General features: G+C 39.1%; 1 protein-coding gene across 1 annotated transcript in view; it reads right to left on the bottom strand.

The window, feature by feature from the left end:
* The window catches only part of COBL (cordon-bleu WH2 repeat protein), a gene marked incomplete at both ends in the record, with an annotated part of 147,503 nt that overhangs the window by 10,634 nt on the left and 110,438 nt on the right, over nucleotides 1–26,431 (bottom strand). Inside the window, one exon of the mRNA XM_079533895.1 lies at nucleotides 11,210–11,513. Coding sequence (XP_079390021.1) covers nucleotides 11,210–11,513 — 304 coding nt within the window. The remainder of the gene's footprint in view (nucleotides 1–11,209; nucleotides 11,514–26,431) is intronic.

Genomic DNA, 26,431 nt, shown 5'->3' with positions numbered 1-26,431 from the left:
TAAATGATCTCTAACGTGTGCCTTCTATTTTTGCAATTGTATTATTTTTCTCTTGTTCCTAGCAGGACTTGCTGAAAGCATATTTTCAAGCACCTTTTTTGTTTGTTTGTTTGCTTGTTTTTTTTTGCATTCACCTCTCCTTTCCTTGTATCCTCTGTAGCATTCTTGGAACCTGATTCCCTTTCCTAAGCAGGGATGAATCCAAAGTGGCAAAGCTACATATAATACCTAAATTGTTTCCCAAATTGGAATGTATGTATTTCTGAAGAAAGATATCTGCATTTGTTATTTGAATACAGAGGAAGAGATGCAGTGCAGGAAGCACTCTCTGTGTGGAGTATCATTTCTCCCAGCATCTGCCATTGATCAGAGCTTTGCAGGCCCCGAGCACCTCCAGAAGCCAACATGCACTGATGAAGCTCAGGCTCATTCTCGTAATTCAGGATCATGATGAACTCAGTTTTCTCCAGGATGGATAATGAGGAGGGTGACACAATTCAGTCAAAGTCTCTAATGGGAGCAACTGGTTCTGTAAGACAGCAATCCTACTTGTAGCCTGCAGCGTTCACACACACAAATCAGTGAGACCACTCATCTGACAAACTGACAAGATTTAAGCTTACTGCAGTATTCAAACTAAGCAGAAGCCTGGCACAAAACCCTCTCAACCTAAAGTTGGCAAGAACTATGAACCACCTGAATGTCCTACTGTTTTTGCAGTGAAAAATTTTATAAAAATAATTTAAAAAATTACTTGCTATCCTGAGTGCACCATTTATTTGCAAAATAATAGAAAGAACTTTCTATTTTTCACTGAGAAAAACGATCAAAACTGTGCACCAGCTGAACGATATATCTAAGCAGTATGGAAGGCAAACACTGTTTTCTTCTTTACAAAACTGGCCTTATGAGATAGTTTCCCACACTTGGAAGCAAGTTATTGACCTTCACTGAGACTTTCTCTAAGCTACTTAGAGAAAGTGAAGAAGGCGCTTTGAGCTTTGGTTTGAGAAAAACCTTGGAAAATAAATGTCTAAATCCACCTCCATCAGAGAATGTGACCTTGTTCCACGAAGGCCACGCAACTTCACCACCTTCTGCTACCTGATTTCTTCTGTTGCCTGACTCCTTTTCAACACAGCCAAAATCTGTATTACTAAGGTTGTTGGTATTGGGCTTTCTCCAGCAAATAATGAAAATAATTGGCTTGAGAATTTTATGGGCGACTCATGTAAGAAAACATATTTGGGGCCTGGGACAGAGATTCTTGGATTCCAAACAGGGTTCGCTGCACTGACCAGATCTTTTCTCATGACAACTGGGGAGAATCTTTCAAAGACTCAGAAAAATCACCTTCTCCTTCGTAGGTGCAACAGTCAGCAGAGGTGTCTTTCATTATCCTCTGTGCACTTATGCAGTGTAGGTAATTTGCCTCTCAATTTCGGCTTCAATCTCCTCATCTAGGCAAATGGGATAATACTACCCAATTCAGAGAATTTTTATAAAGGAGAGAGAACAATGCACTGAAAATGAAAGGATTCTCAGTCCTTTACAGATGGAGCTTCAGAAAAAGCAGATCTTTCCTTCTGCATTTCCAAATTCCTAAAAGAGCTATTGTTCAATTCATCTCCAAACTCACCTAAAAAGCAAGCCAGAAGGTGCATGTTAATCACAGAGCTCTTCTTTAAATTCTTAGCATTGGGAATTTAAAATGTGATATGTGTTTTGAGAGGTGAAAGTCTGGTAGTTTCCAGTAGCTCACACAGTCTATAAATATGCCTAAAAAGACTCTTTCACACAACAGCATTTGGGAAAAGAAAACAAGAGGGCCTCTAATATTTTTTCAAAGCCTTCTTCCCTTCTAACGCTGCACACTTTTCTTTTGTTGACAGCTCTATTTTGGTCAGAATCCAAGAAAAATACAGGACTTATTCCAGTACTATGTTTTACATTCTGGACAAACATTACCAGTGGCATTTTCTCACACATGCTTTTTTTGACTTAAGGAACAACTTGATAACCTTTCTGCTGCCTTTCTGGTAACGTGAGGTGTTAAAAATGGGGAGTATTTAGCACAAGCTCGAAATGGCAAACATGTATGGTTCCTGGAAGCCTCCTCACTTATTACTTATGTAGATTAGCTGAGATTTGTGCAGGAGTGCAGAACCGAGCAGACAGACTACTAAACTACCGCCTTTAGTGCTCCACTGAGCTCAGGCTACAATACATAATTATTCCTCAGCAGTCATTCGCACAGTTGGAGACAAAATGAAACTTACTGCAGCATTTTGTCAAATTAGTGCCATGAGAGACAGACATTTATGAGAAAGTTTACACTCTAAGAAAGAAGAAAATCTCTGATAAATCTTGCTTGAAATGCATTAAAAAGAAAAACCGAACAGCTAAAGTACAACAGATTTGCAAAGACAGAAGCTGCCATTTTGTTCTACATTTTTGCTCTATTGGGGCTTTGCAAATGGTACAACAGACCAATGCTTCTCTGGGCGCCTCTCAGGAATTCTGGAATGCCTCCCCTATGGAATCAGAGGTAGATCGCAGCTTCCAACATAACTGAGAAAATACAATGCAGAGCTATTTAAACTATGGAGAAAAGATCCAGTTGTCCATTTGGGACACTCAGTACCATTTGAAATAATGCAGGGCACTCAAGACATCTGTGTGGGGCTGACAGACACAACATGAACTGATAGAGACTGCTGGAAAAGCAACAGGCAAGAGAACTGGCAGCAGACATTTCTCAAGTTCACTGAATGCTTTCTGAGAGCCTCACCTATTTTGTGCTACCTTGATTAAATAAAAAATCTTGAGACCGTAGTTCCTCTAAATCACCAGCTGGGGAGGGCAGACGGAACCACTGTAACAGTCAAATCCAGAAAGGCTCACAGTGCAGTAGTGCACAGGAGGAAGGAGTGGCTTCCCTAAGGCCAGGTTCAGTGGACATGAGGGCATTCAGCTCCCCATATGCATCTTCAGCAGCCAACAGGAACTGACCAACGTAGAAGACTAGTATTATGGTGACTCAGCATTGGGCTTTGATGCATCTGGGCTACCTTCTCTGTTCTAAGTGTCTTCTCAGTCTGCTAATAGGGATTTAATTTAACCTTGCTGCATATATCCAAATTCTTCCTCTTCAAAATGGATTGAAAATATTCTCCTTTTACATAAATGCTGGGGAAATAAATGCTTCCACCTAGGATCTATCATAGCTGGTGTTACATAAAAGGCTGATGTTGAATGATGTAGAAAGCATGGTTGAAAGTGCATTGTTTTTTAATATGACTTGCTATTCAAGCAGGCCAGAAATGACAAAGTAATTTCAAAGTGCTTATTCACTTGCTTCTGTGATTGATGCAGCAAAGTACTCTTCAGAAGTGGAGGAAACTATTTTCCAGAGTAGTCAGGAGTTTACAAAATCTTAGGGACCATTTTTCCATTTTCTGCATTTCTTAAGCTAGATGATTTTTTTCTCTATTTCCTTTCAAGGAAAGAAGAGTAGTCAGTATAAGGAATGGACTTTCTAATAACTGAGGCTACGACCAGACAAATGAAATCCTTGCTTAACGCTACCTCCTGTGAACGTGAGCATGAAGTTTCAAAGTTCTAGCTTCGAATGACCAAAGAAAATGGTCATACTGCTAAAATGCTGACAGTAGACTGTTAATGTACTGGAAAATACATCCCTCTTAGAACTGGCTAGTTAACGAAGTCCTCAACTGTCTTTCATGCAAGATTTCTGAAAGTGGCAGAAACTAAGGAAAGGAAAAAACACACACATTCATATTCTGTTGGATGCCATGTAACCTTGCTTTTTACATTCTTCAACTGCCGGTTAAAAGAAGGCTGTGCATACTTTTTGAGAGCAAGGTGCAAATATCATTTCTGTTCCAAATTCTTAGTGTGTGTTCTACTTTTATTTCTGTGGGACTGCAGTGATCTTTAGGCAGCATTCTGTGCTGAATAAAAATAATCAGAAATTAGATTAACCTGTTTTCCAATCCCAGAATAACAGAAGTCCAGTAGTGACCTCAGATTTAAAACCACCTGATTAAGATAGGAATTTACAAGTACAGAGAAGGAGGAAAATAGTTTTTCTGCAGCAGATATGTTTATGGACCTTTCACAGTCCTCCTCCATGTCCATCAGTCAGAAATAGAAAGCAAATGAAAAAATTTATGCTTATTTATAGCATTTTGTGTTTTTCAGTCCCTTAATGCTAGAAATCTCTAAGCCTGTTACATACCATGATGATTTAAGCTTCCAGAGCCCCAGACGTATGTCTCATACGTTTCAGAGTCCTCCCATAGGCTGCAGAGGCAGCAGCTTGCAGTTGCTATACAGCTGGAAGCATGTCCCCACTCCCCCTCCTTGCACTGGCCTCTGGCAACAGCTTCCCAATAGGAAAGCCCACAGGCAGACAGGATCGCCAGAAATAGTCAGGGAAGTGAACTAGCTTGACTTAAACCTCAATACAGCAACGTCACTTGGGCACAGTAGCGCTGCAGGTTAAATGATGGCACAGTGAGGTTAAATAACCTCTCTTGGTTTACACACAAAAAAATATGAGAGGAAAGAGCAAAGCCCTTTGCTGCACCTTTAGCAACCCAAGCTGCTCCCTAACATCCAATGCGTTACACAGCTCTCAAGTATATAGCAATTTTTCCAGCCAACAAGTGTAGCAGAAAGGCTAATCTGCACTCCTGCTCTACAGTGATTGTGAGTATCTATTACTTAACCATAATATGATTAGTACCTTCCCTCCATGAACATCTGCCAGAAAAAAAGTGTATGAGAATATCCAAATCGAAAGAGTTTTCTGGAACAAGAGGAAAGGGAAAGCCAGAGATAAGGAAGGAAATTAGCAAAAGTATGTAAGGAGCAGAGGCTTGCAAATCTGTCAGACATCTGGGGCTTAATTAAGTAATTTTTCACCCACGAAGTTCTCTCTGTCACATTAACCCTTTCTCTTCCTTCCTCCCTATCAACAGTACCTTTCTGTTTCCAAAAAAGTAAAACACATGTCCACCCAGCTAAAATGAAACTTATCTTACAGAGGAATGACAAAACAAAGCTTTCCAGTATTTCTCTAAGATTGCTACAAGTGACGAGTAACTATACAGAGTATATTTGTGCACACAAATGTGTGTAAATATATACATAGTGCTATTTTCATTAGAGTTCTCCCTCCCTTCCGACTGCCTTCTGCCACTCACAATTCTACTTTCTCTTCCTCTGACCTGCTTCATCATTAAATTCTCTCCAGCTACCAAGTTCTTTTTCCCCCCTGTCCTTCCCAAGTGGAACACAAAACCTTGTAACATTTGAATTTGAATGGGCTGAAAATTAAGCAGAACAAGTTCACCCACCCCTATCCTTTCAAGCATTTGTTTTAATCTAACTCATCAAAACCCAAAGAATTTTGTAGCAAACAGCTGAGTATTTCTCAGGTTGGTAACAAAGAGAACAGTTTTTCCTCTCCTCCCTACAGCTCAGCTACCACAACCAGAGCCAAAGGTAACAAATTCTCCCGAGAGAAAGGGAGGAAACGGGATTCTCCCTGTCCAGATCCACAGCATGAACTGATCTCTGCAGGGTTCCCCCACCCCCATCCTACGCCCTCAATTAGCTGTACGTGAAAAAATAATCCTCCTTCATGGCTACTGACACAGGAGGAACTCAAGGGAGAGGAAAATCCCTTTTAGGCCTTTGGAGAATATTTCGTCTTATTGTCCCTTACAATTCACTATTTATGATGATGCATTTATTCAGCTTTCAAACCAGCAAGTTCATACATTTTAAAAAATCCCACAGAAACCTTTCTAAACTTTAATAAAATATATTGTATTTTGAAGTATTTTAGTGCTCTGAGTGGTAGGACAACCCACTCTAAAGGCCCCTTAACTCTTCTTTCAGCTACCTACACCTTACGCCTTTGATAGGTGGCAGTCCAAAGGCAACAACGTGCATCATGCCTGTTAGCATTCTGTTATTTTATTTGTGCCAAAACACTTAGATGCCTTTGAAGAACAGAGTCTGGAGGAAATGAGAGGTGCATTCTGATACATGAAATGCTGTTTGAATGCTCACCGCTCTGACATAAATGGGTCCTGTGTGGTTTACACGGTCACTGGTCTGCCTCGACCCTGTGCATCAACTTTTTTTCTCTACAGTAACATAATGCCACAATGCCTCCTCTTCACCTCACATGAGTACTAGGATGAGAAATTAATTAAAGTCTGCATGGCACATGGATACTAGTGTGATGAGTAAGATAGAGCAAGAGGAAATTAAATGGTCCTGGCTCTAGAAGAGAATGTGAACTGAGAGCAAACTGGTATACCTGCTCCATTAATTGAGCTCTGAAACTTAGAAAGAAAAAATGAGTATGACCATTTAACGAGAGACTTTATCATAGTGCATAAAATGGGGGGAATTAAGGTTAAAAGGGGGAAACTAAGGTTACACGGTCTTATTAATGTTAGCTAACTTTGAGCATGTGACTTAGCATCCCTAATAACATTATTTTAAAATAATTTTTAATGTGTAATTATTTATAAAGCTTGAGACAGTAGGTGTGCAGGATGCTTTATAGGCGTATAAAATTGACTGATCCCTGCCCCAAGGAGCTTGCATGATGACACCATACAAGGGATGGGAAAGGAGGGGGTATGGGAGGACAGAGTTGCAACACTGTGAGATCATGAGATGTGCTTACTGCTACATAAGCAACATTTCAGCTTCTTTGTGGTTTTCTTGTTACTCATTTAACACTATATATTAAAATTTGGTGAACAGATACATAACACAAATCAACTGTAAGGAAGGATAGAAGAAAGAGAACTATGTTGTACTGTGTTCAGAGTCAGCAGTTACTATAACATTCACAGCCAATATCATATGTAGTCAATTATTTATAGGGGTTATCCTGTGTCACCTCCAGCTGAGATCAGGATTCTGCTCTACCAGGCACTGTATAAACATATTGTGAGATATCATAACTGTGTGCAGAATTTTACACAGTAAGTGGCTGACAGGCATATCAGAGGCAGAGACAAAGATGGTTTAATAGATTAGAAGCAGAACCAAGGGTTGAGTGATTTGGTACTCTGCACACTAACTCTTCTGTTTATTCGCATTAAGGCTGCTTAAACAAGAAACCCAAAACAGAACAAAAAAGAGTGCACATACAAATGGTTCTTACATACTGAAAAGCAAGACTACAGAGGACTGGAAATCCCTGGGCTTTGGAGACATTCTTTTAGAAATTTGTCTATCTTCTTTAGGAACAAGATTCATAATATGTTGCAATTGCCATTTCTGTACGTACAAAGTTTGTACATGACTTACTACCCTGTCCATACTATTATGCTGCTACATGCAGACAAACCTATTGCATATTGAAGACTGCATCCCTCAGCACTCCACTCTATCCCTGACTTCAGTAACAGATGAGGTACAGACCCTGCTGTGATATTCTAAAGCTATCAGACATTTCTGCTGCACTGAGACCACACATTCCATGCAGTGAATGGTTCCAGAAGCTCCAAGAAAAATAAATTTAAAAATACATATACAATTAACCAAATAAGCAACATGACAAAATACTCTTCATGATCTGGAGCACAGTCTAAGATCTCAGAACAAATATACTGAAGAACTGTGGGCTTGACTGTGCTCTTCACTAAAGTTTGTCAGGGTGCATAAGCAAAAGATCACTTGGTCCTTCCTTACAGCCTCTTCACACTCTAAATATAATCTGCTTCCACTTTAAGGGTAGTTCTTATTACCCACAGAGTACAAAATGATTGTAGTATACAGAATTATAGTTATTTCACAGGGTAAAAAGCCCCAGTTTTTGCTAGCTTTACAATTCAAAGCCAAATATTTCCATGATTTTTATTAACTTTTTTTTCCCCCCAACCCTGGGCCAAATTAACTACAATTTCTGGCTTCAGTGGAGCTCAGACTCAAGGAGGACGCTATTTCACTTCTGCTAACTATTGTTTCTTTATAGTATTGACATGTTCTCTAAATTTATCTTTTCATATTTTCCTTTTAGAACTGAGTTAGATCTTGGTACACGGACTGGAAAAAGAAATAAAAGATTTGTGAAACTCCATGTAAAATTTTCCTTCAAGTTCTGTAGTTTTTGAAACACATTTAAAACTCTGTGTAGCTTGGTATCGATTATTCATTCAAACTGCACTTTGACTTGTCTGGGAATTTAGAAGGCTGCTTTGGTCCTCAAAGCAGCTCATTCATCACAAGAACTCACATAATGTCAGGTCTCCCAGCAGATTTTATCACTGGGGTGGTGGCTGCTCTGACAACAGCAGCTGAAATTGATGCACTCCAAATTTGACTGTACTAAATGCTGTACTCTGAACTGATTTAAATCCCAGAAAAAGGAGAATTTAATATGAATAGCTTAAAAAACAAAAACAAACCCACGGCCATTTTGTCCTCCCCTCTACATTTGGGAAGTGGCTTTTAAAAACTCAGCAAGTTAATCTCAAAAGGATTTAGAAGAGCACGATTTTCTGTTTTTTCTACAAAAATACGTTAGCAGTGGGACTGGATTTACCTTCAAACATTGCTGGCACATTCAGAGCAAAAAAGTTTAAAGATTTTACTATTAGCATCTTCTCTGTGGCAGTCTCCACGGTTGCTGCCATGAGAATAAAATCCACTATAAACGTTAGACTTCAGCTCTACCTTAAAGTTGTTTTGAAATAATTTTGCTGTCCCAGAGACTAAAATACCCACAATTAATGAAACCCTCTACTTTAGCAACAAAACCATCTCCTATTTCCCCTCCTTTTTAATTACAGAACCACAGAGTGGCCTGGGTTGGAAGGGACCTCAAGGATCATGAATCTCCAACCCAATTATGTCCTTTATTAATTAGTCGAATTATGGACATATCAGACAAATACAGAATATTTAGAATACTAAAATCACCTAAGTGTAGACTGGGAGCCTAGTTCAACCTGCTTCTCCAAGCAGGGATATTTTCAAAGTCAGCTGAGTCTTTCCAAGGCTTTGTCTAGCTGCGTTCTGAAAACCTCCAGACACGGAGATTTCTCAAAGTCTCTGTGCAACATGCTCCATTGCCTATTTTGAGGAATTTCCACCTAATATTCCATTTTTATTTCCTTTACAGCAGCTAGTAACTATCGTTCCTTCCACTGTGTACCCCAAGAAGCCTCTGCATCCAGATTCTGCTCACAGTCCTCCTTTTGTATGGTGAGAGACTGCAGTCAGATCCCTCCACACCCGCATTGCTTTTGCTAGATGAGCAACCCCAGAGTTCTCTCCCCCTCATACTTTTCATCTCCAGCACCCTGTCAACTCTGTGGCTCTCCTACAGACCTTCTGCAGTTTGCCATCCTCTCTCGGGGCTGGATGCAGTACTATAGAACTGGACTCCCAGATGCAGAGCAGGGGGGACCATGACCTCCCTGATTATGATGGGCTGTGCTCTTGCAGCCTTGTATGTCTTTCCACCTTCCAATCCTCCCACTTGGCAAGTGGCAGCCCTGCTGACCAGCCAATTAAATGGTTCCCCAGGTCAGTAGCTTTTGCAAATTCTAATAATTATGTGTTTTGTGTCACACTGTGTCACACTGTCCTGGTGCCTCTTCTTTAAGTACCCTTTCCAAATATTAAAAATAAAAAATTTAGTTTGTTTATGTGGCAAAAGCAAATCCAAAATCTAAAAAAAGTCCAAAATATTTTCCATTGATTAGGATTTTCTTACAGTGTTTTGCCTTGATGTTTTCACTCAGTATTATGGCAATGTTTTTTTTTTTTTTTTTTCTTCCCCTAAATGTACATGTGTGTTTTCTTAACCCTATAGATCCTTGACTGTAAGGAAAATTGGGACTGCTTAATTATCTTAATACTGAAATTAATGGGTTGCTTTTTTGGATCAGGTCTGGAACGGTAACTGTAACTACTACACCAGCCTATTTAATATTCCAAACTATATCAGTTTGATATTCAGGACCTAAAACACTGCAGAAGGAAAAATCAGAAGTAAAATGTATTTCTGAACAAGTATCTCAATGAGACTTGACCCTGTTCCCCTTGATATTGATGAGAAAAGAAAAGCCCTGAAATCGTTCCAATATGTTAAATACTGACTTGGCCTAGTTTATACCTAATTCATCATCCACTGCATGATCCAGGATGAAGTTCTCCCTCAGAAATGTGTGGAAGGAAATAACTAGGTCATGATACATGTTCTTATGAAGGGGCTACAGATTAGTAGCTGAATGGAGACAGACCAGAAAGCACAGACTTTGTGTCAACTGAGAATTCAGAGGAATTTCTGGCCTCTGTCCCATGACTCGGCAGCATCACACAGAGTGGATCCCTGTCAGTATTACCAGGCCACCCTCCTCGCTGAAGGCACAGCTTCCTTCCTATTTGGCCAGTTTGTATTTGCAAAGTCCTATAAATTTTGGGTTCCCACTGTGGCCCTGCCACCAACTATGTGAGTTTTGGCAAACAAACAGTGTCAGAGTCACTTCTGATTGAGGGCAGTTTCTAGTTAAATTCCAGGTTCTTGTACTTCCCTGCAGAACTGCAGCACAATGTTTGTTTATACAAAAAAAAAAAAAAGAAAAAAAAAAAGAAGTGTAAAAAAACACCAAGGTACAACACCAGTGGAAGCTAGCAGTATGTGAACATACATATGCACGTACATGCACACACCCACAAATAAACCCCCAGATTTCATGGAATATATCCTTTCCTACTTGACTTTAAATGTCTTGAATTTTCCCATTTTATGAATTTTTCCATTTATGACCTGTAAGTTATTTTTCTAGATCAATGCAAAATATCACTTCAAGTACTTCACATACCATCAGAACCACAACAGAAGCCAAATTGTAACAAAGTTGCTTCAAACTTTTGGGAGAAATTAACTCTGGAGGGCAGCACTCTTTAGCAAGAAACTTAACTACAAGTTCAAACAGAAAAGTGACCTTTGCCTGTTGCTACAAGCATGTCACTGGAGGGGATTTGGCGCAGTTTTTCTTCAATGGGAGGAGTCACCTGGCTTTGGTACTGGTTTATGAAAGAGCAGAAGAAAGTAGAAGCAGCAGCTGGCTTTCCTAAATGCCTCCCTGCAAGAAGGACATGCAAAATATTTTCCAAGAGTTGGCTTCAAATGAATTCTTACCTGTGTGGAGTACTGGCATATCCCACGTTATCGCAGTGCGTGTTCTTTACAGAGCAAGTCTCTGTACCATAGATCACGTCTGAGTCCACGTAGCCATTCACCAGCTTGATGTCTCTCAACTTCGTACTGTCATTTTGTGAATCCAGTGACACAATGTCAGATGGGGAGCTTACTACACCTGAGTCTTCAGTAGTGTCCTCAGATGCAAAGCAGCTGCTTTCTGATGCTGTTTCTTCTACTTCTGATAGCTCCATAACTGTATCATCCACTACATAAAAATTATCATGTGCAGGCAGCAGGCTCTCTAAACGAAATACACCAAGTAAAGTTAGTTGAAAGTAGTCACAAAATAAATACAGAGATCTACTGCTTTGTAAGAAGAAAATGAACACATGAAATCCTTTAGAAACAGTACAATAGACCAGAGCTCAACATTTGTGTACAAAGGCTGCTCTAAAAATACAGCCTCCTATTTTAGTACGTTGTCTCATGATGTCAGAGGTAGATGTTGGTATGGGAGCAGAGGTTAAACCTTCCCACCAATATTCATTACATTTTTTTGCCATGTGACTGATGGTAGCAGAGGGGCAGTCTGACACCATGGCACCTAACATGGAAGTGCATATGAAGGTGCAGATGAAATCTAACTGACATTCCTCCATATTTGCTGAATGTTTCTGGAGACGACTAAACTAAAGTTTAAATGATGGGATGCAAGAAATGATTCCTGTTATGGCTTGTGATGACATTGTCTAATTGCTCCTTTTAAATTTTGCCAAATTATCTCCCATAATACTACACATAGATAAAAATGAGCAGCATTTCCCAGGTAAGACACTGAATTGGTATAATAAATCTACACATGGCCCACAGGATGAGTCACTTTATTTTACCATCTTTCAATTTCCTATGTGTTGAGTGGGTGAATAACAATAATCTCTTAGCAAAGCATAAAAAATCAAGTAGCGTTAAAAAAAAGTAGACGCAACTCAAAGCAGAACCTTTCCCAGCTTTTAGTCATATGTAAAAGAAATCAAGGGATACGCTCTTTGCATGCTTAATTGTATTAAGAGTTGCAAGTGATGAGAGATGATTAGATACTGTATGGTTTTTCATGTTCTGATCTAGTTTGTTTCCTATGAAATACTTGTGGGCTGTTGTTACCGGGTTTTTTTTGTGCGTGTTTTTGCACCACATCATTTAAACATTTTGTTCTGTTGGTGTTTTTTTTTGGTAAGAAATACAATTTTGTTATTTTCCTTAGGTGATGTAGAACTCTGCACTCCACCCTGCAATCACGCTATTAAAGGAGAATGGCTAATAACATCAGTAATTTCAGAGAGTGACTGAAGACAGAAGCAAATTCAAACACACTACTTGTGATCATAATGAATCAATACAGACTAATATGAATGTTTAATTGATAATTAAAAGTGTGCCTCATTTTCTCCTTCAACATCCATGAGCAAAAGGAAGGTTAAAAAATTGGTTATGTTCTGATCTTGCAGACATTTGTGGTAGATGTTAATTACATGAAGAGTCCTATGTCTACAAGTGTGACTAAGATTAAACATACACTTCACTATTTCTAAAGTCATAATCTACAAGTTTTGAAGCATACATGAAGCTACATGTCAATGAAAATCATAGAAATAATTCTGTATCACACTGTATACACAGAACTATTCTCTTTAAGTCAGGGAACTGACAGCAACTTTGTTAAAAAAAAGTATTACAAAAATAATCTTTGAAGGGTGTAACTTAGTGAAGCTTCGAGTAAAACTAAAATAAAAATCAAACTAACATTCTCCTTGACTGAGGTTACAAGACACCATTAAGTACTGAAATTGATTTCTGACAGCAGAAGCAATAAAATTCATAGGGTTACAAATCATGATTCAAGTTGTAAGTGCTGTCAAGCATCAATATTAATGATGGGAGATGATCCAAAGACTCTATTGTGACTTTGGAAGTAATGTTACTCCATTTCTTTGACCTTATTTTCTGTAACATTAACTCCAGGTTCCAGATTAAATCCAAGAGATTGTTCCCTGTAAAAATATCAATTACAGGAATGAATTATGTGACACTGATGGATTATAGTATGCTCATGACAGAACTACAATTAGGACAACACCAGTATCAAGGAGAAATAAGAATAACTTGACATTAAACACCCAGCAATAAACACCCACGGAAAAATACACTGAACGAATAGGTAAGAGTATATGGCCTGCTTGCCTTTTAATTAAAAACAAAAATTCCCAGCAACAATCTACCACCAAAGCATTAGTAAAAGTTACAATAGGTTAAAAACAGAACAAAGTACAGTATGATACAGCAAAGAAATCACAAGTGGAAAGTAAAGAGTAGAAGCACACATAAAGTTTTGGAGCAATGCACAATGCAGTATATTTTGATGCAAAGGGACCTCAACATAATACTGGCTACAACATTTGTCACCAGGATGCCATAAATGATCTTCATCCTGCAGTTTGTGACAAAGTACCTGCTTCCAGTTCCTGATACCAGGGTGGCAGGCTTTTCCTCTTGAGCTGTCTCTCTCATTTCCTGCTCCTCCTTTTGCCTGCCTGCAACTATTTCTGGCATCTGATTCAGATTATAGATCTTTGGTCACACAGCCTCACTCACGTACTGCAGTAGCGAAATCCTTTTCTCTCAGAGGTTTTATCCAGCAAGGTGCCCTGCCGCAGGACCTCCACACCCCAGCCTGTTCTTCACACATACTATTAGAATGAAAACTGATTCTCTTTTTATCAATGTCCGCACATGTGAACAGATCCCTATCAGTTAGCCTGGGTCTTGGCAGCTGAATCGTCCTGTTCAGTGTAAGAGCCTTCTTGTTTAGCAACATCTAAACGACGGGAATACAGAAAGACACCTTTCAATTCAGTGATTAAATTCCCATGAAAAACCAAAATGACTCTCTCACTTCAAGTCTATCACTTTTGTTGAAGCAGTTCCCTCATCTTTTATCTTCACAGAGAAGATCCTTTAATTCCAGCATTAACACATGTCAACAGAGTTGCTTGATGAGGTAAAACATTTTGATTATCACTACTGCTTATCTTAACACGTGGGCACACATGTGAATATTGACAGCTGAAGTTCTATGTTATCTTTCAGCTGTTGTGAATTGGAGCTATCCTTGGATGGTTGAAGTAAGAACCTGTTCTTCCTTTCACACACCTGAACAAGTCTTCACCAGTGCAAACTATGCACTGTGCAAACTAGGATGTCCAGGCCACACGAGGACACAGCAGTTTCCTCAGAGAACACACAACGCAAAAAGTCCACCTCAACATATTGAGTGGTCTTGACTTGGGCAATCAGAAACTAGCTTCTACAGCTTTCTAGTCTTACACAGATGACCAGGTAATGAGCAGTAGCAGATGCAATTCTGTCCTACAATTTTTGTGTATCTTCTCCTCACACTGAGTGTGCATGCACAAAAAACACCACACACTGAGCACTGTATGACCAGAGTAGTGGCAGCCAACTGAAGTAAGTCTGTGGCCAAACGAAGGAAAAATTTACTATTTGATGCTCTCTTCTCTGTCATAATGCTAACAACATTTCAGTTTGGCTTCTGATTTTCAAGATCTTATGCAGACACAAAACATCCGGGTTGAGATACAGAAAACTGAGCTTTTACTCCATGACCTGGCACACAAAAAACGATTGCCACAGACAGCATACTACTGAAACAGTGCTGTACCTCGGAAGACTGTCTGAATTTCTGAAGGAGTAACAGTGCCAAGCTCTTCTTTCAGTCAGACATAACCCACTTACAACTATGGATACCCTGAGCTGTAACAGTCCCACAGGGATCATGGAGTTCAACTCCTGACTTCAAGTGGATTATGGTCTCCAACTCTACTAAAATTTCTGTGTAATATCTCATCCACAGCTTCAGTCAGCGTTCCTCCATGCCTTGCACTGCCCTGCACCTACTCAGGACAACAGGAGGAGATGCTGCAAGGCCCAGAGGAGTGCCCTGCCACAGCTCTGCCCTGCTCCCCAGCACCAGGCCTGTCGCTGCACAATTAGGTCAACCACAACCGACAACGGCTTTCTTGGGGAAGCTGTTAGCAGGAATGTTGCCCCTGATCATCAGGAAGCAAAGGGGAGAGTAGCTCATCAGTAAAGAATGCAAGCTTCTTGTTTAATACAAAAGAGATTTCGTTGCTTTAATCTCAATAAGCTGTAAGTAATTAGGAGAACACTGAGCTCTGAGTTCAGAAGAGCCATATCTGCGCTTGTGCTGCTTGATCCTGCATATATGTACATATTACTCACACAGAATGCCAGTGACGGAGAGATAGATAAACACCTGGTTTAAATGCCAATACACACTTTCAGAAATGAAGACTAAACTCAGTACTAAATGACAATCATGGGTGAAATCCTCACTTTGATTACTGATAGAAAATAACCACCACCTACTTCAAACAGGACTGAGATCAGATTGAAGTGTTCAAAAGATGCACGTCTCACCCAGATGTATGAAATCAGAACCCAAGTCCACAACACTGAAGACCAAACCACCCCTCCCTCAGAGTCCACTATATACAAGGCATATGTCTTCTCTTGACAAAGTGCAACTGTTCACTAAGAGCTGCGACCTCCCTCCTGCTTTTATGACACTGCTGGTTGTTTACTGTCACATTCAAAGACAGACTACAACCAAAGGCATTTTTCAAGAGATAGCAGCTGATGTGAAAAACTGGAACTTCGTACTGATTTTAGAGATGCAGATTTCCTATAATTCCTCTAAGTTCTCCCTAAGCGGTTGGCAATTATTTTCCAATTTCTTTCACCACTTGTTCCACTGAGAAAAAAACTTTCTTTTCACGGATTGAAATTGCTCTGCTGTAGTTCAAATGGCCTATTACACTAAAATTGTTAAAAATATTACAAACTTCATCATGTTAAAGAATAATAATTCTTATAATGATGCCCAAATTGCAACACAATTATTTTACTGACAGTACTTAAAACTTAGCAAGGCAAAAAGTTGCTCTAATTCTTTGCACTGGCAGTACAAAGTAAAGATCAGTGTTCAAGAAAGTGTGCATTTTTTCACGTACTTGGAAGAAGCCTCGTGGAAAAAGATGGGGAATTATGGCAGTGATTAACAGAGATTATAAAAATAAGCAACGCAGGACCAGTGTAAGAATTTTCACACAGGTACAATGTGCACTGGTTATATTTTACTCATTCTGCTCATCTATCAAAAACTTGTACGTGAAGTATAGGTTCAGTTAAAGAACAAGACAGAATGGGCTATCTTCTCTGAATTTATGGCAATTTACATTCAACATGTTTCTTGGTATACTTGAGCCTGCATGCTTACTTTCACTTTTTAAATTTAAATACTAATTATTTACATAATAGCACTGTTATTCATTAACAATAGAATTAGGGAAGTCAGGGAACAGACTGAGCTCTGATGCATTCTTTTCAGTTCCCATAACTGCCCTGCAGCGGCTGAAGATGTGCCCACGGAATGTGATGGTGAGGATGCTTTACAACTTCAGTCCTCCAAAATGAAGATGTAGGTCAGCTTAGTAGCCTCAGTTCATTTAGCTAATAGAATTCCAGAAAAATTTCATTCAAGAAGTACCTCTGGAGGTCACCTAGGTGAACATCCTCCTCAGAGCAAGGCTAACATGCAGCTTAGATGAGGCTGTTCATGGCCTTGATCTGCTGAGTTCCTAAAATCTTCAAGCACAGAGACACCACAGACATTCTAGAAAATCAAAAATCATTCCCTAGGCAACATTACAGCTTCTCCCCAAGATGAACTTTTTCTTATGCCAAATTAATTTCTTTTCCTCAGTCCAACTTGCTATTGCTGCCTCTTAGCCTTTTGCAGTGAACCTCTGAGAAGAATCTGGCTCTGCCTTCCTCGTCCTGCACTACAGCATTCAAATCCTCATTATCCTTCCCTTTAGCAGGATCAAAAAGTCCTGTGCACCTCAGCACCTCCATGTACATGTGCTCCAGCCATTTCAGAGACCTTCTACCAGGCTGCTGCCTTTGGTCTGGTTTGTCAGTATCTTGTCTGAGAGAATGCAAGACTGAGCCCACATTTGGACAATGAGCACACATGTGGCTTCAAGACAGCCAAGCAGAAGGGAGTAATCCTTTCCCTTGATCTGCTGGCTGTGTTCTTGCTAGTGCAATTCAGTATGTGGTTAGTGCTTCATCACCATGAGGGCACGTTGCTGATTCATGCAGTCACGCATGTGACTCGCAGTTCTCATATAATGAGGTATTATCAGTCTCCTTCCTAGCCTTTTGTCCCATACATGTTTTCTTTGCCAACAGGTTCTTTAAATGCAGTTCTTCTTACTGCAAAAAATCTGCAACCAGAAACTATCAACTCAAGTAAATGGCTGCTACCTCTTCCCATTTCAGACCTCCAGTTTTACCATCTGCCACACAAGAAAACAGAGAAAAAAAAGTTCAAAATAATGTAACAGATTTTTAAATAGGAAATTAACACATAGGACTTTATTATCCCTAATTTTTTTCCCCACAATCCTTTCTTCAATGACTACAGAAATCTCTCTGGCCTCTATAAAACTGATATGTCCTAAAATACTCCTACTGTTGTTATAATGATTGTTATCCTTCCCCTTCTGGCATTCTTTCAAACTCACTTTTCACTAGTTCCTTCGTTTTACAAAGACCTTATCTTAAGGCTCTGATGACTCCACAGTATAGCCCTCAACTGCTCAACCTTCTTCTACAAGATCAGACATAACGGATTCCAATCCTTTGCAAACGCGACACGAAGAGCAAAATGTTCTTTACTGCAAACAAGACCAAGTGTGCAAGTAGATAGATTTTTCTTTTGATTAATTTAAGAAAACTATCACCATGCTTGGAGAAAAATGAGTTAATAGTGTGAGTTTTCCACCTCCTATTACACACCATGAAGCATGATGGTGTCACTTTTTAAGAGTAAGCCAGAACTACATACAGGATGCTTTCCTGGCTCTCCTTACTTATGTGCGAGGAGCAAGGCAGTGTGCCTCACCTGTGCAGCTCAAAAGACTATGAACAAACAGACAGCACAGATTAAAGAAGCAGGATAATGTGGAAGTATATTTAAGTGTATACAATAGATAGCTTCAGAGTTGTACTTTATAAATCATCATATGTAATACTAGAAACATGTTGTGATCAATACTGGGGCTCTTTGGAGGCCTTTGTGGGAAAAGAAACTCTAGATCTAACAGAAACTGTCTGATATAATAAGCCTGATGGAGAAATAAACCACTCTCCACATTTTGCTAGCAATTATTAGTCATAAGTGATAGATTTTGGTAATCTGAATCCTTTACAGAGGTGGTTGGCTTCAACTCAAGTATGCTGCAGAATCTAAACAAATGGACTGCGAAGGTGATTTTCATGAGCCACCTTTGAGTACAGACTGTAAAATTGTCTGAAAAGCGTATGCGGTATAATGATTAAAACCAGAAATGATTAGTGCACCTATGCAATAAAACAATGTTTAATTAGGTGATTTTTAGGACCACAGAAGAAAAGGCCATTTGCTCAACATTTCTTCTTAAACTTCTCCATCATTTTCCCTGTCCATTCTCTTCTTGTCAATTCACTCCCTTCTTTGCTGTCTTTACTGTTAACAATTTCATCAAATCTGCACTACAGTTTCCTATTGCCAGCACAATCCAGGGAAAAGAACCATAAAACACTTTTGCATTGTAACTGTATTTTCTTTCCCCAGAGACTAGCTGCTAGCAAGCTCAGCAAGGAAAAGACAAAAAAAAACCTCCTAAACCAAACATGCATACCCACACACTTGTGGGATTTAGGAACTCATTCTGTGTTACAGAGATACCATTCCACTCACAACTGTGCATTTATTTCTGATTGAAAGTGATTTAGAAGTTGAGAACTGTGGAAAAGAATAAGGTTTATCTGTAATTGACTCTCTGTTACTGAGGCCATCAGGAACAACATGCATACAAGTAAAAAATTTTGAACAGCTTAGTTCTGATTCCAGGACAAAGTATACTTGTTTTGTGCATATAAGTGCTTCTATGAGAAATACTGCGCAAGTGAGAAGAAAATATGTGTGGTGCCTTCCTAACAATACAGATTTATTGTGCAGTAAGGGCAAAAAAACCCCCAAAAACTTGTTTCATTTAATAGCAACAGCTAAGAGCGAACTTTGGACTGGAGTGGAGGATAACTAAATGGAATTTCATCACCTTGTTGAGTTTTTGCTGAGTTTTCATTCATCCTCACAGCACCTCAGTCCATTCAGAACCACGATGTTTCCCTTTGGTTCCCCACTCAGTGCATCCATCATGCTTCCTTACATCACCTTCTATCTTAGTTCAGAACAGTACCGATAGCACTGCCTGAAGTCAGACAGAGCCCTGAGAAAATGAAATGTTTCATGCACAAACCACTTGTCTAACTTACAATTAGGACAGCACAATATAACTCCATTTAACTGGTCAAAACACACTTCAGACTAACCACCAATAATATAAATACCTTTGCAGTAGCTAGCTCCAAATTTAGATATGAAAATCTTTTCATACATGTCTGTAGTGCAACGACACAAAGCTCACTCTTACCTCCTTTGTTGTACATTACCAGACTATTTCCCTCTCGGACCATCATCAACAGAACACCTGCTTCCTCTCCAAAGTTCAAACTCCAGCAGACCCTTCAATATAGTTTGGTTGTGATTTACTTTGTCAGTTACATTTGGAGGAATATTCTATCCTATAAAAGCATACTTCTTTTCTGAATTAAGGATTTTCACGTTTTACTATGCATTCACACTCAATTTCTCTCGTAGCTAACGAAATCGAAGACCAGAGCGTACGAAGTCTCTCCCTGAAGATCTTGCATAAGACCCCTCAGAGCAGCATTGCGCTATTATCAATCGACACTTCTTGGCTGTCCTGCAGATGAGACTTCCTGCTGGGCAGTGTGCAAACCAAGGGCAGCAAGACCAGGATGCTTGTCACAAAACACACTGCTTGGGACTGTGCTGTCAGGTAAGAGCTACTGACAAGCTGCGTAAAGGCCCATAGAGGCCACTACTTGTAGGAAGGACACTAAAGGACAGCTGTTTTTTCCAATAACATAGACATAGCCAAGAAATCACTGCATGGGGCAGGAATCAATTGCTGAGTACCACAAATTCCTATTCAGGCTCTAGCCACCTTTACCTTTTTCAGACATGCACAACGGTGAGAACTTTCTCATCAGGAGCTTAGTTAGGAGGGAATACGGGACAGGTGGAGAACATGGTGCTCACAGAACAGCTCTGCTGTCAAGCAGAGTCATGTCTGCATGTCATACACCCTTTGACAACACATGGACTAGATCAGGTCATTTCAGACTTAAGCAGAGATGAGAATACCTAAGTTAGAGCTGAATTTGGCTCATTCCTTCACAGTCCTCTTCTGAAGCAAGCTATCTCATCAATTGTGCTTTGCTCTCAGGCTCTCCTTCCCTGCTAACTTAGAATGCCAGCAGGAGATAATGCAAATAGGCAAACGTCGTAAGCGGATGTTACGCTTTGTAATGGTTTGTGTATAGCAAAATGTTAATGGCAATACCTTCTCTGGCACTCCTGTGACCAGTACCCTCATGGAAGAAAAGCTCTTCTTTGGAAATGGGTCTTCATCTCAGCACTGACTTGGAATAAATTTTTTCCCTTTCATATTTTACTGTTAGCATCGGGTCCTGCTTCCATTTAATCAGGTGGGTTTTGCCACTGACTGCAGTGGGAGCTGGATCGGACCACTTACTGATAAAAATGCAGAGCTGCAGGTATCTCCTCCATGGGAAGAATCTCCACAGGGAAAATCTATCTGCATTTTTATTCACGTGAAGCATTTTAAGACTTTCATTTACACAGTTCATTCAATAATAACGTGCATGCTGTATAATGGGGTACCCGATTAAGCATGCTTAAGTGCCTGTCTGGAGCAGGGCCATTTCTAGAATATGATGGTTCACTATGAGCATATCCTCAGAACAGACACACTAGTTTGGGAAATTTTTCACCTAAGTTAATGGGTTTAATTCTGAATATGATCAGCATAAAAGCTCATTTTTCCTACGCAAAATTCTGAATTTTCTGTTTTTAATTTTTAGTCTCAGTTCTCACAAAAATAAAATTGAGAACATCACACTGATGTAGGTTTATGAGTTTGTCTATGAAACTCTCTAACTTTTAAATCCTAAAAATTGGCCATTTTTTTTTTCTGAATTAGTCAGGAAGGGTAACAGTGCTAAAATTCAATTCCATGAGTTTCATCAAGAAGTAGAAGAACCTTTATAAATTATTAGAGAAAGAATATCTATCTATTTATTCATCTCATGACAGAGAGACAAAGGCTACAAGCTACAACAAAACTCCAGAGTTTATCTTTTTTTAAATGTCTAGAGAACTGAGTAATTAAAGCAGGAACTGCTCAAGGAATTACCTGATGGGGTCTGGAGGAGGAAAAGTAGAAAACAAAGAACAAGAAAAGGAAACACAAATCTTAAGTTAAGTATTCAAGTTGTCTTTTAAAAGCAAAGTGATGAGATCTCCTTCTCCATCTATCTCTTCCTTTATAAGTATCTCTTTTAAAGATTTTGGTTTTTATCCCCAAAAAACCTATGCAACGATTGTGCTTGGAAAATTTTACACATGCGTGACAGGTTACTGTACCAGTTTGTACAGTACAGTTTATACTGTAATGCTCTAACCTTATCTTCACTCTCCTGATTGCTCATCATAACCCTTGCACCTTAGAGTAGCCCCTATCAGACCAGTGCAGAATTGAGTTGGCGGCTTGTTATTACTCTTCACATCATGGCATGTAAGTTTAAAGACTTCTGTGCTTTCAGTCTGCTAATTTTCTCACAGGCACTAATTTAACTCCTGGAAAACTGCAAGGAGTTGCCTTGTGCAAGGATTTTTTTGTGTAAAAAAATTCAACCAGTGTGCTGCCAAAGCCTTGTATTATGAACAGTGACATGTATTTTGTGTACCCTGAGAGTGTAAAAAGGCCTTTTTAGTACAATCTGTGTCCCTTGTAGGAGTAAACTGAAGACAAATGATTTTATTTGAGGAACATCTGAATCATATCGATTAGCTTGATGAATACAGAACAGGAAAGTTGCCAGGTACAAAGGAAGCTGGGCATGTCCACAGGGGAGTGGAGCAAACAAGCAAATTACAGTATATGCGTGTTTTTTTTTCTTCCTTTGACCAAATGTTTTCATTTGGAAAACTCGGACACTTAAACCTCAAAGTTTCTTTAACAGACCGGTCAGTTAATCAGCACAGCTGTTTCTGAAAGCAAGTAGAAAAGAAGTAAAAAAAACCCATATATTTTTAAATCGTGACTGATCATGAAAATATCCATACATGTTGTGTTTAACCAAAATAATATTTCTTTTGGGGAAAAAAAAAAATAAATTCCTTTCTCTGGGAGGAAAGCAGGCTAAGTTTTACCGGGCAAAGGACAATCATGTCATTCCTGATCACTGATTGAACATGTCTGAGAGACTGTCAGTACCCAAAAAGAGTGTCAGATAAAACTGAGATAGTAATGCGTTCTTCCGATAGTTCTCTAATATACGTTTCTGCTCTCTAATAACAAGAAGCGACATGGGCTGGCCCTTCTAGAGCACTCAGCTGGCCACTATTAAGCTGCCTTCATAAAGAGTCAAGCTGAAAAGTCTATTTAGCTTCCACACTGCTCCTTTTGTTACAATCAACAGCCAACTGCAGAAAATTCTTACTGTGAATTCTAAAACTTTCCCAGTACTTTAGCTTTTTAGAATGTTCATACATTTCTTATATAATTCTTTATAATTCCTACAGATTACGAATGATAAGAATTCTTGAATTCTTGTCAAAGACTTTCCCATATAGGAACAGTTTAAGAATAGATTTTGGCTGAGAAAAAATTTTCATTAATTTTCAATGTTTTACAAAGTAAAAAAAATTTTTTTTCAACGCCTTATCAAGTGCAAAAATTGAGGAAAACTTTTTTAAAATTAGGTATCAATAATAACCTTCATAATAAGCTTGAATGAAAAATATTAACTATTCCCCTACCACTGCTTATGACAGGTTCCATATATTTTTAGCAGTTTTACTTTCATCTTTTAATCACAATAGTCTTATAAAAAATATTTGCAGTTACAGTGTTCCTTTCTCATTCTTTCCTCCATCTTCTTTAGGTCTTTGTCCTCCATTACACCCCACCTTCGCTTATGGTACAGTAGGTTGGAAAGTAATTCTTTTATCCATGCCAGGAACCAATTATGGAATCCACAAAAGGAGCTGACAAAAGAGGCTCTGTCTCCACTCTCAGCCTTTTGCTCCCTCAGGCCCTAAAACCCAGAAGTGAATGTGCATGGACAGAATTCTCAATTTCTTAGAAGAAAGCAGGCAGTCATCTTAGTGAGTGCTTACTGGCTTAGAAGTGGTAATAGGAAAAGCTGAGTATGAGTATCTTTGAGGTTGGACGAGTAGTTTGGTATGAGCATTATCATCTACCTGGTACAGAAAACACAAGATTTTCAACCGTTTGCTTTCTGCATCTCTGTGTCATGACTACACTTGAATCAGTAGGATCTTGTACCACAGATTTTCATGCCATTTTGAACACCAACCACCCTGTTTGATTTGGTCCATTACGTGTAAATGAAGCCTAACTTCCAATCTGTACTAGGGACTGAAGCTCGGAGACACACACAGTCACACCATGTGCACGTACTTGGCTGGACACAGATGTTTAGTCCAGCTTGCTAGTGAGTAAATGAAAGTTTCTCCACTGGTATGGGTGTGACAGTTTCTAGAAGTCCCACAGAGTACATTTAAGATGCTACCCAGTTATTAAAGGTGAGACTCACAAAGTTAATCTCTTACTCTGACTAAGGAAGAGGAAAACAGGGAATTTGGTTTCACTCAGAATAAACAAAGTTTATCCACAGACCACTTGTATGGCAGAATTGGGCTTCAAGGGAGTTAGAAGAAGAGAAACTTTTTAATATTTAGTCAGAGTGGGAAATGGGAAGCTAAGTTTTACTCCACACATTATGAAGTAGATAAATAAGCAAAGAGCTAAATATGAGGAAATGAGATTAGAAAGACAATTTGATTCACTGGTGTCCAGTCCCTTGCTTACTCTAACCAGAAAATATTTTGTTATATTCAAAGGAATTACACCAGGGCCAACTTCTGCTCCAAGTCTGCAAAGTCTCTGGTATTATTTCCAGTACTCTGACAGCAAGCTGAGTGAACATGTAAGGGAATGCAACATACACGCTTTATGCTGTTACCTTTACAGAGGACTGCATCTCCTTCTTCAGTGCTTTCTCCAGTCATGAGAAAAATGACAGAGATTTAGTGACCACGATTTAGAATCTGCTTACTGGAACTGAATAGAAAAATAAATCCCTGATGTTTAAGGCACATTCAAAGGATATAAAGGACTTAACAATTATGTACAGCCAGTGTATCATCTGGTTCTGACACAGCTCTTGCTACTGGGCTAGATCCTTTTAACAGCCGTTCACCACCTGTAGTTAAACCATTACAGAAGAACACGCAATAAACGTCACCACGCAGCTTATTTGTGCCCAGAAAAATACAAGACCACCCTTACCCTTCTCCATCTCAGCAAAACACAGCAAAGATCATTATGAATAAGCTCTTCTGCATGAGCAAGAAATTAATTGCGTCGCTTTTTGTTCTGTCAACTTCTTACATATTTCAGCAGTGGACTTCTGTATAGTGCCTGTATGGCCAGAGAAGCTTATCTGCATACTATGCATGAGATACGTGAAGAAGTGTGTAAACAGTGACAGCAAGTTTGTCTCACTGTCCCTGAGGGGGGAGTTCATAGTTTTGCAATGACATTAGAAAACAACATGGCTGTAATTTTGGAGGGATGGAATAAGTTACATTCTGTCTTCTAAAATAACATGTATTTTAGTATGGAAAGTTAAATGGTGCCTACTGCATGAACTAAATATATATTGAGAGTCACGGTAGTGATGAGAAGCCAAGTTAGGGAGACAGAAATGCTGTTTTATATACACACGCTGAGAACAACTCTCACACTGAGGCACTTTATACTGCGATGGAACTGAAAGGAGGGCTTAAATGCAAAGAATGAGCATGTAAGAATCACACCCACAGTGCGGACTTTAAATATGCAGAATACAGGGACAGATGATGGGCATATGATAGACTGCATGGCCATGTTTAATAAATAGATGCATCACAAGCCTTTGCAATCTACCACATCATTTTGACCGGATCATCTATCTGCCTTTCACTCTCCTCACCACCTATTTGAGAACGTTAGACCCCACAGCCAGCTACAAATAACCCTCTTTAAAAACTGAACAAAAAAAGACATAATTTCTTCTTTCACAGATATATTTAAAATATTCTCTCCCCACCTCATTCAGAATAAGTTTCAGTTATGGACAGATAGAGCATATTTTCTACAGATAAAAATGGAATTAATTCAAAGCTTAGTATTCTGCAGCTCTGTTGCTGGAAAAGAAAAAATTCCAGTTGCTCAGCGCAAAAGACAGCATACATTTCAATTCTCAAAGATAAGTCATTAAAAAAGACAGAATTTCATGTAGAAAAATATTTAAGGGTGCTGGGAGAGTCTCTGAATCTTTGGTTTGAAGATGACTGAATGACTGAATTGCTGGTAACGAAGTCACTTGACTGTGGAAGAGGATGGACACTAAAACCATCTACACACACCTTTGAAATGCTACAACTCATGCTGATAAGCATTCTTAATAGAACACATCCTTTTAGATCTACACTCAATGTGGCCAACTCCTATGTACTTGCTCTTCAGCACATACATCAGCTGTATGCACTGATTTCCACACCTTGGGCACAGGCTACAATAAATACACAGGCAATATCTGCACTGTAATAAGTAACAAAACATGCCAACACCCTTTGCAAACACACCTAGAGTTAAATTTTGAGGTCATGTCTGGAAAATGCCATCACAGTAGCATCATATGCAAATATGATTTGGTTTCAAATTTGTGATTAAATTGATTAAAATAACAGAAAAACTACTTTTATTTTTAGTTAATGAACAAAAGAACTCTGTAAACTCCATTTATGTTTATGAGTTTCTTAAAGGCTGAAAT

This window comes from Tetrao urogallus (assembly GCF_951394365.1).
Source record: "Tetrao urogallus genome assembly, chromosome: 3".
Lineage (NCBI taxonomy): Eukaryota > Metazoa > Chordata > Aves > Galliformes > Phasianidae > Tetrao > Tetrao urogallus.
The sequence above is the reverse complement of the archived record's forward strand: the minus strand, read 5'-3'. Positions and strand labels throughout refer to the sequence as shown.